The 15,187-nt window shown below is 43.1% G+C and overlaps 1 protein-coding gene across 7 annotated transcripts in view; it reads right to left on the minus strand.

Annotated features, from left to right (window-relative positions):
- Positions 1–15,187, minus strand: part of SMYD4 (SET and MYND domain containing 4) — a 35,903-nt gene that overhangs the window by 3,050 nt on the left and 17,666 nt on the right. For 6 of the 7 annotated variants that reach the window (XM_037133762.2, XM_037133760.2, XM_037133761.2 and 3 more), the window contains 5 exons: positions 3,216–3,398; positions 2,613–2,776; positions 1,291–1,423; positions 380–496; positions 52–175 (listed from right to left, as the gene is read on the minus strand). In XM_037133762.2, the coding sequence (XP_036989657.2) occupies positions 52–175; positions 380–496; positions 1,291–1,423; positions 2,613–2,776; positions 3,216–3,398 (721 nt within the window). The remainder of the gene's footprint in view (positions 1–51; positions 176–379; positions 497–1,290; positions 1,424–2,612; positions 2,777–3,215; positions 3,399–15,187) is intronic. The other variant, XM_053662737.1, reaches the window with a different exon arrangement.

Raw genomic sequence — 15,187 nt, forward strand, 5'->3', positions numbered from 1 at the left:
CGGAGGAGTGTGTGGCCCGGTGCAGTGCCAGGCAACAAGAGAAAAACTTACCCGTTGAAAAAGATCTGGGCCAGTTTGAAGAGCTCATGGCCCATTTCAACACTGCATGGCCCATGGCGAACCTCAACCACTTGGAGACTCTTCTGTAGATGGGTAGCTGACTTGTGCCAGTCCCCTGTAAAGAAATACAAAAATGGTTCCAGAAAAGAACCACAATCAACTGTGGATAAACATTTCTGGGGAGGGAAAAGCTACATGGAAGGAAGAGCAGCCTCCGCTGAAAGACTAAGAGATGACGAACTGGACGAGGCTAGGGTCATGACCGAATACACAAGGCAAACTCGTTCCCTGCAGCAGAAAACAAAGACACACGCCGTACCTAAAGCAGCATAGGCCTGGGCCAGGCCATCCTCAATCTCTCCCACCACGCTGTGTTCCGCCCACAGGAAGCTCTCAGCATCCCGCCGGCACCCCAACAATAGCTGAATGGCTCGCTCTGTCGAGTCAAAGGAGAGTGGTCTCATTACAGACACAAACCCAGCCCTAGAGACGAGAACCCGGCTGTTAAATTCTCGGTTACCTGGGCTCAGTGTAGAACCCCACCTTGTCTCTTTAGGTTGTGACCAACCCAGGGTTTGTTCCGAGAAAGCTGTTGTTCTCTTATATTTCCTCTTTCAGTAGAAAAAGGTGTTGGGTGAGGTCTCTCCATATTTACTCTGGGTTTCCAACTTTGGTTTGAAGTGGAACGACACATTCCACTTATGGTCATTATTTCTCTTGACTCAGAAACCTAAGTTAAAGGTCAGTCTCATAAAGTAGGGAAAATAAATTGCCGTGACATCCAGCAGGAAGGCCGAGTTTTCAAAGGGTAATGAGGAGCTCCACAGCCCCCTCTGAAAGAAAGCAGGGTGCTTATGTCCACCGGGCACCAGCCTGCTGTTCTCTAGGGGAGAGATGAGGTTCTGACGAAGGCAGAACTCTCTCCCTAGGAAATCAGGTCATTAGGGCCCGGAATGAAAAGAAATGGCCTGGGATACACCGTTGCCATTGGTACTTGAACTGAGCAGCCTGACGCGGGAGACAGCCTAAGTCACCTGGCCCCACTTCCAGGACCACACAAACTGAGCTGACCGGGGTCTGGTGTCCTTGGCCTACACAGCCACCTTGTGGCTGGCATGGGGATCATTAAATTCAATTCTTCAGTCATGACCGAGTATCCCTGATCTGAGGTGACCTCGAAATGACTAAAAAGGAAGGGGCCGGAGGAGCAAAGCAGGGACCCGGTCTCACCTAGTTTTCCATTTCTGAGGAGCTTCTGGGCCACTGCAACCTGCTTCTGCAGGTCCTGTAACCGGCTGACTAGGTGGTCCCTGCGCACGGACTCCGCACAAGATGCGCTGCCACAGCTCAGCACGTCGTCCCCCTGTGGAAGTCAGTTTTGTGTCTGTCTCCGTGTCAGAGTTGGTGAGCAAGGCGGCGCGTGCCTGCATCCCGGGGTGGCTCCGCAGCTGCTGCCCCCAAGGGGGAAGGAGACCCCCGCGGCGGCGGCAGCAGCGCACCTCGCCCACAGCCTGACTGAATTTGGTGGACAGCAGCAATTCACTAAAAGTAGTAACCCATTGCACACCCTCCCCACCAACATTTAATTTTTATAACCAAATTTAAAAACTGGTACAGTCCTCGCTTTCTTTCCATCTCAAATGGGGCCAGCACTGTGGATGACAAACACATTTCTAGTAGTTATGAAAAAGCCACAGGAAAACTAATAGGAAAAGGTGCTAGGTGAGGCCTCCTTGCATTTGACCTTGCGCTGGTAACTTCCGCTTTCCAACAAACACTACCAGCTCTACATCCCATTTCCGGCTCCCCTAACAATATGGTACCGGCTGGCAGAGGAGAGACACTGCGGTGAACCTCTGCTCTGCTGCAGGTACAGTACCTACACCCCCATTTGGCCACGGCAACCTGACTTCTCCTGAGGACCCTCGCCCGCCCTCCCGCAGTCGGTGCCTGGCAGCTGGGGGATGTGGGTGTGGCTCAGATCTGGCCTATTCTTCAGGCCCAAATGGCTGGAGGAAAATTATTTGACCCTGATTTTCCTCCAGCCACAGGAACTGGGTGAATGAAACTCAAATTTTTGCGCAGACCACTGTTAGCCCGTCCGTCCCCACAAGAGGGACAACTGTCCGAGGATGAGGCTAAGAGAGAAAACGGAGCTGAGGGATGTAGAGAGAAAAACCGGGTCTTTGGTGACACTCCCTACGCTGCTGGATCAAGAAGTATCTAAAGTGCCTCTATCCTGGGACCTTTTAGTGATTTACTTGAGCAAATAAATTCCCAGTCTTCCTCTCCACCCCCTTCAGCCAGTTTAGGTGGGATTTTCTGTCATTTTGCTCTTGCAATTCTATCTCTTGTAAGATTACTAAACTCAGCCCTTCGCTGTGGTTCCTGTGGAGGGGTTATCAATTTGTGTGGAAGATGGGCTGAAAGGGAAGAGAGAGAACCGCTCTCAGTGCCTGTAAACCCTCATGGCTTCCTCTTAAGGTTTTTGGCCTCTGGGCTGGATAACTGACCTCCAGCAGAAGTTGAGAAGAGAGGAAGAGGAGATTCACCTGCAGGAGCTCTCCGCATCGGTCACAACAGAATGCTTCCCACCTGGGCCCTGCCGCGGGGCTGTGCTCTTCATTTTGACAAGCCAGGCAGTTGCAGTCAAAGAAATACTGAGACCTCAGCTTCTGCTGCCTTTCAGCAACACCCATCCTGCTCTCGTGAGGCCCTGCAGAGAGATCACACTTAGCCAATATTTAAGAAAGAGAGAGTCAGGCACTACTTGAAAGCCTGCAGCTTAGCAGACAGAGGGTCTGGTCAATTATTCATCATGTGACAGGTACACTTGACTCAAACATCTGTGGAGCCAGACATAGAACTAAGCATCCAAGTTGAGGAAACAGGAAGGAAAAGCCAAAAAGTTGTTTCTAGCCCACTTTGAGAGCAGAAAGTTTACGGGGATGAAGCAGTGACATACATACTAGTTTAGACACAACGGCACTCAGTGAGAGGGCCCTCCCTGCCTTTTTCACCTATGTATGCCCTACATATGCAGTTTCCTCCAGGAAACAGTCACTGGCCAGGGGAGGACACCTGCCGAGTGGTCTGCTGACTGTAATTCCTTTTCTGCCAGATAAGGTAGACGGTAGTGAGGAGGGATGGCGCACCGTAACAGTGGAGAATCTCTTGTCCTTTTCCAATCTGCTGTGATGCCCGAATGGTGGCGACAGTGCCAATGAAGGACACACTGGTGTTGGGGCTGCAGGAATGGTTCAGGAGGCTGACAACCGGGAAGACGGCTGTGGCAAGGCGTACCTGCCTGCTATCGGTAATGATGTTCCCTTCAGATCCTGAAAGTGCAAGAGTGAAAAAAAAATGTGTCAGGACATTAGTCCCGGCCTCGCCATCCATTCCGCAGAAGATGAGCCGGGCAATTGGGCCCGATGCCCCTCTGAGTCACAGCTCCACAGCCGGATCCAACGTCAACGAGACGGGACATGACTCATAGCACACCCTGGTCCCCAGGAGGCAAAGCAAATGAACACATGAAAAGTCCACCAAAATCCTGAAACCTAACCTTTGTGACTCAATACCACACACAAAAAACACACACCAAAGATGATAATTTATAAAAAATAATAAAAAGGAATTATCAGTAGGGAGCTTGCTAGGTAGATACCTTCATGATGTTCATGAGGACACAGGGGCTAGAATACCTGTTATTTTCCCCAAATGTTTAGAGTCTTAGTGCTTTTGTTTAACTGGTCTTTGGCTGGTTAACAGAACAAGTAACCTAACTATCATCCAAAACTGAACAGGCTTATAATATATTTTTAAAAATCAAAAGTCCTCATGCTCACTTGTGCATCTGCCCTTTGTCCCAACTTTACAGGAAATTAGTCAGCAGTAGTTCTCACTGAAAAAAGTTCTGAACTGATTCTGTTAAAGATAACTCCTGTGTCCCAAACTATGTCTTTGTCGTCTTCTTTTTTCAAACAGTGTCTTCTTTGAAACACAATTAACCAGAAACTTAACTACATGATTGAAAATGAGGAAGGAAGAAAAGGGCCTACGCGGGGAGGCGGTTTCTGTGCCCAGGCCCATGCACTTATGTTTGCGAGTTCCCCGTCCTCTTGAGCAGGCCTGCGAGCTCTTATTTTAGCCACAGTTCTAACTGGCTTAGTTATACTCAGTTTCTCAGCCCACAACAGTCTAGAAACAGAATAAGGGGCAGGTTTTGACAACCACCAAAGTGACAGGTGACAGACTAGAGAAGGAGGTGGAAAACTTATACAAGAATAACGGCCTGCCCTTATTGGTATGGCTCTGTGGGTTGGGCATTGTCCTGCAGACCGAATGGTTGCTGGTTTGATTCCTGGTTGCAGCACGTGCCTGGGTTGCAGGCGAGGTCCCCAGTTCGGGGCATGCAAGATGCAACCAACTGATGTTTTTCTCTCCCTCTTTCTCTCTCCCTTCTCTCACTAAATAAATACATAAAATCTTAAAAACAAAAAAAGAATGACAGCCTTAGAGCAAACGAAAGCACTGTACCACTCGAGTTTTACTCCACTGCAACAGTTCACTCCTCCAGAGTTGCTGGACGGAGAGCAAACCACCATGGGTTTTTGCAGGAGTCAGACACACCGCAGGAACAGGCGCGGTACACAGACACGCCGGGCCTTCCAGACAGGCTTAAACTGCGCTCAGTGGCATTAGCTGAAGAATGAGGAAACCGTATTTCCAACAAAACTAATTGAAATATAAAAGATACTAGTACTTGAAACTTTCAGTTTTCTGGAAAACTAAAAACCATCAGATAATTGTGGTATCATTGCCTATGCCGGGAATCACAATACGCCCATCTCCAAAGAAATCGAGTGGTCTACGTACAAATGTAACAAATAAGGAAATACCATGAACCACCATGTGAAAATGTTCTAGAGAGGACAACATGAAATATAGGAATAATGTTGTTTCTCTGCAGACCTTTCTAATATCTGTTGCTATGGAGGACAAGACTAGAACAAATAAGTCACTGAGAATCCAAATGATTCCATTTTAGTCAACAAGTCTACAAATTGTATTGAAATCTTTCATCAGAGCTTCTCCTGAATGCCTAACAGATTTTAGCTTCCCCTCTTCCCCCTTGTCCGATGTCGCCCTTCTGGTGTGCGTGCTAATGAGCAGGGAAAACGCTACAAGGGAGGCAGCAGGAAGGAGCGGTACAGGGCAGAACAGTCTGTGGTCTGAATAATCAGCCTCTGCATAATTAAGACTTGACTTGCATTCCCAGCTACTGATAACTGGCAATCTATATTAGAACAGCTGCTAAGATTTTCTCAGAAAAAACGATCACAACACAGTGAGTAATGTCAGCTTCATAAATTATTTATAGGTTATCCTCTAACAGAAGCAGGCCCAGGAACTGAGCGGGGTGAGTATTTATGTCAGAGTTGAGTCTCTCTCTAATTATGTCTAAAAAATTAAGTATTGATTAAAAATGTTCAATATTTTGCATTAGTCATCTATTAGTAGATAATAGAAACTGAGAATATGTATGTACTTTATCAACCAAATTTAATGGCATTTTGTGCATAAAAGAACAACAACAAAAAAGGAGAGTGATTCTTTATTTTACCGACGTGTATCTTGTTAATATCCCTAGTGCATTAAAAATGGGATTCAAGTAAAGGAAAAAAGATTCACTCACAATACTTGCAGTATATACCTATTCTGGTAGATATTTTACAAAACAAGAAATCCGTGTGTATATCAACTAATCAAGGACCTAAACTGAAGGTAGATTCCTTGGCTGGTGAAGAGTGAAGGCAAAGGACAGTGAGCTGACCCACAGAGAACCTCACTGAGCCTCGCTGTGACATGAACTCAGCTGCACCACAAAATGCACTGTTCGCACGGGGATGGAACCACACATACCATTGTAGCTGCACACATCTACAATGTCATCATTGGTCAGTTCGCACCCTTATGTACCAAAGAGAGGTTTCTCAGGAACTTTGATCAAATACGCTTTATAATTAAAGTAAAAATATATACTTTTATAGCTTTTTGTCAAAGTCTATACGAGTTAACAGTCTAATCCTTAATCTTTCTGTGGTACTAATGAAACAGCTGCTAATGAAATTCAATGAGAACACTAACTTGGGAGGTGCTAGAACCCCAAAGAAATAATAAAAAGGGATATAAACAGATTAGAAGTAAGAGCAGACTAGGTTTTAGAGCCTTCTGGCAAAGATGGGGGCGTAGATAGATATACTTTGCGTCCTTGCACAACCAAAAGAAAGACAACAACAAATTTAAAAAGAAAAACCAACACACCTGCCAGAAAATCAAACTGTATGGAAGTCTAACAACCAAGGAGTGAAAGAAGAAACATTCATCCAGACCAGTAGAAGCGAAGGAGACAAGCAGCCTGGGCGGAGAGGGCTCACAGCAAGGTGGTGGCTGGTGGTCCAGCGGTCCCACATTTGCATGTAGTCAAACTAGGAGGAACAACTATGGGTCGAGACAAGACTGCGAAACCCAAGGGTCCAGTGTGGGGAAATAAAGCCTCAAAACCTCTATCTGTAAAAAATCTGTGGGAATAATGACAGTGGGAGAAATGCCCAGCCTCACAGCAGAGTGTGTTGGTGAGACCCACAGGGTCCTAAAACGCACACAAGCCCACCCACCCAGGAATCAGCACCAGAAGGGCCCAATTTGCTTATGGGAAGTGGGGGAAGTGACTGAAAGTGGGCCAAGAGCTGAGCAAGCCTTCCTCTCTGACCCCTCCCACACAGACGTATCCGCAACACAGCAACATGGGTTGCCTCGCCCTGGTGAATACCTAAGGCTCCACCCCTTACTACGGAATAAGTGTGCTGAGACAAAAAAATATGGCCCAAATGAAAGAACAGATCAAAGCTCAAAAAATAGAACTAAGCAATGAAGAGATAGCCAACCTATCAGACGCAGACTTTAAAACACTAGTAATCATGATGCTCACAGAAATGGTTGAGTATGGTCATAAAATAGAGGAAGAAAAGGCTATGCAAAGCGAAGGCTGTGCAAAGTGAAATAAAGCTACATATACAGGAACCAACAGGGAAGGGAAGGAAACTGGGACTCAAATAAACGATTTGGATCTGAAGAAAGAAATAAACATTCTGCCAGAACAGAATGAAGAAATAAGAATTCAAGAAAATGAAAAGAGGCTGAGGAACCTCCAGGTCAACTTTAAACATTCCAATATCTGAATCATAGGGGTGCCAGAAGGAGAAGAGGAAGAGCAAGAAATTGGAAAGTTATGTGAAAAAATAATGAAGGAGAACTTCCCCAATCTGGCAAAGGAATTAGACTTCCAGGAAACCCAGGAAGCTCAGAGAGTCCCAAAGAAGTTAGACCCAAGGAAACACACACCAAGGCACATCATCATTACATTTCCCAAGATTAAAGAGAAGAAGAGAATCTTAAAAGTAACGAGAGAAAAGAAGACAGGTACCTACAAAGGAGTTCCCATCAGACTGTCAGCTGATTTCTCAAAAGAAACCTGCAGGCAAGAAGGGGCTGGAAAGAAGTATTCCAAGTCATGAAAGGCCAGGACCTACGTCCAAAATTGCTCTATCCAGCAAAGCTTTCATTTAGAATGGAAGGGCAGATAAAGTGCTTCTCAGATAAGGTCAAATCCAAGGAGTTCATCATCACCAAACCCTTATTATATGAAATGTTAAAGGGACTTATCTAAGAAAAAGAAGATGATCAAAAATACGAACAGTAAAATGACAACAAACACAAATACCAACAACTGAACCTAAAAAAAACCCCAAACAGCCCTAGCTGATGTAGCTCAGTGGATTGAGTATGGGTCTGAGAACGAAAGGGTCGGGTTGCCAGTTCAATTCCCAGTCAGGGCACATGCCTGCAACCCAGGCCAGGTCCCCAGTAGTGGGTCTGGAGAGGCAACCACACATTGATGTTTCACTCCTTTTCTTTCTCCTTCCCTTCCCCTTTCTCTAAAGGTAAATAAATAAAATCTTAAAAAAAAACAAACCCAAAACTAAGCAAACAACTAGGACAGGAACAGAATCACAGAAATGGAGATCACATGGAGGGTTATCAGTGAAGAGGCAGTGGGGGAGCGGGTGAGGGTGAAGGAGGGGGAAGAATGAAGGGAAGGTACAAGGAATAAGAAGCATAAGTACAAAATAGACACGGGGAAGTTAAGAATAGCATAGGAAATGGAGAAGCCAAAGAACTTATATGTATGACCCATGGACATGAACTAAGGAGTGGGGGGTGAAGGGTGGAGGGGAATAAAGGGGAGAAAAAAATTGGGACAACTGTAATAGCATAATCAATAAAACATATTTAAAAAAACCACCTGGCTGGTGTAGCTCAGTGGATTGAGCACGGGCCTGTGAATCACACAATTGCAGTTCAATTCCCAGTCAGGGCACATGCCTGGGTTGCAGGCCGATTCCCTGCAGTCCAGTTCCCAGCAGGGGATGCACGAAAGGCAGCTATACATTGAAAAAAAAAAAAAAAGAAAGAAACCAAACAAACAGAAAAAAGAAGAGCAGACTAAAAAAATCTGATTGACTTTAAAGATGAAAGTGAACATTGCTGGTGGGGGGGTAACTAGTACAGCTTTCCTGGAGGGCAATTTGGCAACATGAATCAAGAGCCTTAAAAATATTGATATAAAAAGCATTTAAAGCATTTAAAGCCCTGGCTGGTGTAGCTCAGTGGATTGAGCGTGGGATGCAAACCAAAGGGTCACCGGCTTGATTCCCAGTCAGGGCACATGCCTGGGTTGCAGGCTAGTTCCTGGTAGGGGTCACCTGAGAGGCAACCACACATTGATGTTTCTTTCCCTCTCTCCTTTCCTTCTCTTCTCTCTAAAAATAAATAAAATGTTTTTTTAAGTATTTAAATCATTTGAATTAATGTTATTATTTTTAAAACTAATAAAAATTATAAAAGGAATACATATTACTCAGAAATGTTAAAAACTTGAAAATCAGAGAGAAAATAAAGTCAACTATAATCCTACCAGCCAGACAGAACATCTTGGTACATTTCCTCGCAGTCTTCTTTTTAGCCTTACCGATGGAATTTTTAACATACTTGGCAACATGGTGTTACTTCTCACTTACTACATTATGGCCATTTCTTTACACCATCATCATCATCATCATCATCATAAAGTAACCATACCAACAAAATTACTTTGCCAATCTGACAGGCAAAAATGGTATCTTCTTCTAATTACTAGAGAGAGGTTAGACAAGACCACCTTTATTACTACTTTGATAAGTGCTTGCTGATGTATAGTTTTTTTTTTAAAGATTTTATTCATTTATCTTTAGAGGGGAAGGAAAGGAGAGAGGGAGAGAAATATCAGTGTATGGTTGCCTCTCGTGTCCCCTGCTGGGAACTGGCCTGCAACCCAAGCATGTGCCCTGACTGGGAATGGAACTGTGATCCCTTGGTTCACAGAACCGTGTTCAATCCACTGAGCTACACCAGCCAGGGCTGCTTATGTATAGTTTTAACAGCTCTATTGAGATATAATTTACCATAAGATTCACTCATTTTAAATGCACAAATTTAAAGATTTTTTTTTTGGAAACCTGCACTTCCAAAAGTTGTGCAACCATTATCACACTTCAGTTTTAGAACATTTTCATCACTGCATATTATCAAAAGTTCATTTGAAGAGATGTATAGTTGCTTGCAATGTTCTCTCATTTTGTCATCACATTTTCATTTTTGATTATGGGTTTTTGGAGGTAGGGAGAGTAAAACAACAACTACTTCATTTGCTCACGTCGCTGTGTGCCAGCAACTCTTCCTGGCTCGGCTGAGCACTATTTCTGTGGGGCTCGCCTGGATTCCTCACATGACTGCACTCATCTGGCACATGGTCTTTTATTCCCCAAGGAGGCCAGCCCACGCTTGTTCTCATGGCTACATCAACATTTTAAGAAGGTGACAACAGAAGCTGCAAGGTCTCTTAAGGCTTAGATTCAGAAGTCACATAAGGTCACTGACTTCTACTGTGTTCCATTGGTCAAAGCAAGTTGAGGGGCGGGGCCAGATTCCAGGGCAGGGGAAACACACAGCATGTCTTCATGGGAGAAGAAGCAATGCCAAATAGCAAAGGGACAAACATTACAGGGATGGAAAAAATTGTTGGGATCATTTTTGTAAACAATCTTTCCCAGAGGCCTGGAGGTTCATCCAGTCCTCTCTTTATCCATATGAGAATGCTGAGATACAAAGAGTTCAAGTTCCCTGACCAAGTTCACCCGGAGTCAGTGGTGCATCCAGAATGGGAACTCAGGTCTGCTGCCTCCCAGTCCAAAGTTTTCATTCCTTCAAGGATCTCTTTTTTCACCTACATTCTCTATCTTCTTTACTGATAAGTGATTTTTCTTTTTATTGTCTTTTGAGAGAGGGGACAGGAGGCAGAAAGAGGAAGAGAAACATTGATGTGCAAGAGATACTATAATCAGTTGTCTCTCACACACACCCACCTGGGGACCTGGCCTGCAACCCAGGCAAGTGCCCTGACTGGAAAAGCCCAGTTTTTGGTTCGCAGACCAGCACTCAGTCCACTGAGCCACACCAAGCCAGGGTGTTTTTCTTTGTTTTGGTTTTTTAAATTTATTTAATCTTTAGAAGGGAAAGAAAAGAGAGAAGGAGAGAAATATCAATGTATGGTTGCTTCTGGTACATCCCTTGCTGGGAACTGGCCCCTGCTGGGAACTGGCCTGCAACCCAGGCATGTGCCCTGACAGGGAATCGAACTGCAATCGTCTGGTTCGCAGGCCCGCACTCAATCCACTGAGCTATGCCAGCCAGGGCAAGGGTGTTGTTTTTGATGTTTGATATTTAGGTTAAATCTGGCTATCTTTTAATTTCCTAAATTTGGAATTACATACTTTGGAAAGTCTTTCTCACCCCAAGACTATATGCATGCTTACTGAACTTTTTCTACATATTTTTTGGTTTAGTTTAAAAATATTTAATTTTGTAATGATTTGAAGAATTTAATAGTATCATCTCAGAACCATACTGTTTTTAATTACTGTAGCTCAACGTTGATATGAAATCTGATAGTACCAAGCCCCTTCAATAAAACAAAAGGCTGTTCTCATACACTTATTCAAGATGAACTTCAGTATCATTGTCAAATTCCAAGAAAAATCTCATTGTGATTTTGTTCAAAACTATATTAGACTGATTAGGTTAATGTGCAAAACTACTATTTTTATAATAGGCTTTTGTTTTGTTTTGTTTTACTCCTCAACCAAGGACATGCTCATTGATTTTAGAGGAAGGGTAAGGGAGGGAGAGAAACATTGATGTGCGAGAAAAACATGAATCAGCTGCCTCTAGTACGCGCCCTTGACAGGACTGAACCCACAATCTACTGATGTGCCCTGACCAGGAATCAAACTCTTGACCTTCCTGTTTACTGGACAATACTCCAATCAACTAAGCCACACAGGCAGGGCCATATTTATAGTTTGATTTTTTTTCATCTAAGCATGTCTCTGCATTTACCCAAGCCTTCTTTTACATCCCTCCATATGAAAATATTCTTGCATTTCTGGAAGAAACCCTACTTGGTCTTATTATTCCTTTAATAAACTGTTGGATGTGATATGGCAGTGATTTATTCCCAGTTTCTACATCTATATTTACAAGTGAGACTGGTCTATAATTTTTATTTTTAGCTTCCCAAAGTGAATGGGAAAGGGTTCTAGGTTCTCATATGCCCCAACACAGTTTATACTGTATAAAAACCATCTGTTCCTGCTCTGGCTATTGTAGCTCAGTGGATTGAGTGCAGGCCTGCAAACCAAAGGGTCACTGGTTCAATTCCCAGTCAGGCACATGCCTGGGTTTCGGGCCAGGTCCCTCGTAGGGGAGGTGCGAGGGGCAGCCACACACTGATGTTTCCTTCTCTTTCTCCTTCCCTTCCCCTCTCTAAAATAAACAAATAAGCAAACAAATAAACAAATATCTTTAAAAAACCAAAACCATCTGTTGATTTTTTCTTTTTTAAAAATTTTGTAAATGTGGCTAAGTATGTTCCTTAAGTTTTAAAGAACTTTTACACAGAAAAGAGTGGGTCTGGCTTGTTTTTATGGAAATATTTTGGTAACTTTCAATTTCTTCCGCAGTTGGATTTTTGAAGTGTTTTCCTCCTGGGAAAATTCAGGCAATTTACATTTTTCTACAAAGTTGTCAACTTAACATTTTTCAAATTCAACAGGTTAAAACTGTATTGAATACTTGCTTAAAATTTATAAGTAGACTTATATTATTGGATATATCCCCTCATTGTTCCTAATTTTGTGGAGTTTTCTTTTCCTGGATTTTTAAATTAGATTTGCCAAATCTTCGTCTATGTCAGGAATCTGTAAATTGCAGCCTGCCGGCCAAATCCTGCCTGCTGCCTGTTTTTGTACAGATGGGGTCTAAGATTGGTGTTTACATTTTTAAGTGGTGAAAAAAATGAAAATAATTCTCATGACATGAAAAAAAATTTAAAAATTCTAATTCCAGTGTCCGCATTAAAGCTTTACGGGGACCCAGCCACACTCACTCACCTGCGTTCAAGCCCCGGGGCAGGTGAGTGGTTGCCAAAGAGACCACATGGCCTGCGAGGCCCAAAGTGTTTACTATCTCGCCCTTCACAGAGAAAGTTCACCAAATCCTGGTCTATAGGACCAAGTGCTTTGTTTTTTGGGTTTTTAAAAATTTTTTAAACATTTTTTAGGACACAAGTTTTGATAGATGTATCTACTAAGTCCCCTGGATTATTACGCTATCTTGGTTTCTAGATTACTTTTAATATTGTTGATCAAAGTCAGAGTGGTATATCAGAGTTTCTCACAATTATGGAATTTTGCCAGTTTCTTCTTGTATACTTAATTATTTTTGTTTTATATACACAATCCCTCTGTCTCTGAGAGCTTAAGGTTGATGATATATTTCAGTGTGTGATTTAAAGATAAAATGCCTTATTTCACTCGATATCTTACCTTCAGTTCTACTGTTTCATATTGAAGGGGAGCAGAGTTTGCCACCCCAAAATATGCCAAAGGGAGTTTAGACAGAGGATCGGCTCCAGGGAGTTATCACAGACAACCACCGATTGCTACGAACTAGCGTGTGACAGAGCAGAACCTAGCAAGGCCCATTTGTTCAAAGTCTTCTCTGTGTCTCATTGGTTTTTGTTCTTTTTTTAAAAAGATTTTATTTATTCACTTTTAGAGAAGGGAAGGGAGGGAGAAAGAGAGGGAGAAAAACATCAATGTGTGGTTGCCTCTCGTGCACCGCCACTGGGGACCTGGCCCACAATCAGGCATGTGCCCTGACTGGGAATTGAATCAGTGACCCTTGGGTTCACAGCTCGCACTCAATCCACTGAGCCACACCAGCCAGGGCTGTGTCCCATTGTTAAAGACGGCCCAGCAAACATTTACTTACCAAACATCGGCTTTTCCATCTCCATGTCCTCCCTGCCCAAACCACAAGCCCCTCCTTCTCCCGAGCTCCAGAATGGCAAGTGAGCCTCAACTGTCCAATGGGTCCCCCTCGGGTCTCCTGTTCCTACGGCCCCTGCATGTGCATCCACAGCCAGTGTCAGACCTTCTCTCCTGTTAATCTGTCTCATCTTAATCTGATTATTCGCCTAGCCAGAAGAACTTAGAAAAGGGGGAGGAAAGTTATTGTAATGACCCTCATGATACTAATACTCCAAGTAGCCCGTGATTCCCTACAAGTCTTGCCCAAACACTGTTATTTTGTTATAGGTGTCACTTTTGTAAACAGAACTGGATCTTAATTTTTCAACCCATTCTGGAAGGTTATTTAATAGAGTGTAGCCCATTTATATTTACTATTATAGATTCATTTTTATCATCTATCTTCTGCTCTGCGAATTGTTTTTTAAAAATGTATTTTTCTAGACTGATGGGAAAGGTATACAACTCATTTTACATCTTCTAGAATAATGTTACCACTATATGAATTTTTAATGTAAAAAATATAGAAATGTTCAAAGAAGAAAGTAACAAATCACCCATATTTCCACTTTCAGAATTAATCACTGTTAATTAAGATTTTGGTATTTTGCACTGGCTGGTGTGGCTCAGTGGATTGAGCGCCAGTCTGTGAACCAGAAGGTCACCGGTTTGATTCCCAGTCAGGGCACGCGCCTGGGTTTCGGGTCAGGTCCCCAAGTAGGGGGTGTGTGAGAGGCAACCACACATGGATGTTTCTCTCCCTCTCTCCCTTCCCCTCTCTCTGATAATAAAGAAATAAAAAATAAAAAATAAAGATTTTGGTATTTTTGCTTCTAGTATTTTTTCTATGCATATATATTTAAAACATCATATAAATAAGAATAAATTATGCATAACATATTAGACTCTTATAGATGAAGCCAGAGTCTCCAATCCTCTGTCCATCACCCCAGGTGGCCAGTATTATGCTATGTACCTATTTCTCTAGTCCTTATTACCCACAGCAAATACAGGTATTCCTGGCTATATACATACTCTTACTATCCCCAAATTCCCTCCTAACGACTTGTGAAAAGTTTCACACCAAACTTGCTACACAAAGAAAAAGGTGAGTGTAGTGAAATGTCACGCACATTAAGCAAAAGCATTTTGACTGTAAGCGGTAGCCAGTGGAGGAAAACAGACAGAAAAATGCCTTCTTTTGTCCGAGTGGCTCTGTCGTTCTGTCTCAGGGACTCAACCAGAGTTAGGGGTCACCACTACTGTTTACCTAGACAATAGTGCCCACTGTTTTCAGAGTTTCTGACACTTGTATCTTTTTTGTATGTTTTATTAAGTAGTTTAGAGGCAAGACAAAATGGAATCAAGAGTTGGTTACTTTCTGCCATTATAATCTGGAAGCCTGTATCTATTTTTTATACTCAGAAAAACAAAACAAAATGAAAACCATATTTTTTAAAATGCTAGTGAATGTACTCAAAGGGAAACATAATTTTGGGAAAACACTCCACAGATGCATTTTAGAAGGCAGCAATGGCTCAAGGACGCATAAGAAGGCAGAGAATGAAACAGAGTAGCCTGCAGTGTGATTTTGC

Source organism: Artibeus jamaicensis, unplaced genomic scaffold (genome assembly GCF_021234435.1).
Source record: "Artibeus jamaicensis isolate MK-2021 breed Jamaican fruit bat unplaced genomic scaffold, CSHL_Jam_final contig_2790, whole genome shotgun sequence".
Classification (NCBI taxonomy): Eukaryota; Metazoa; Chordata; class Mammalia; order Chiroptera; family Phyllostomidae; genus Artibeus; species Artibeus jamaicensis.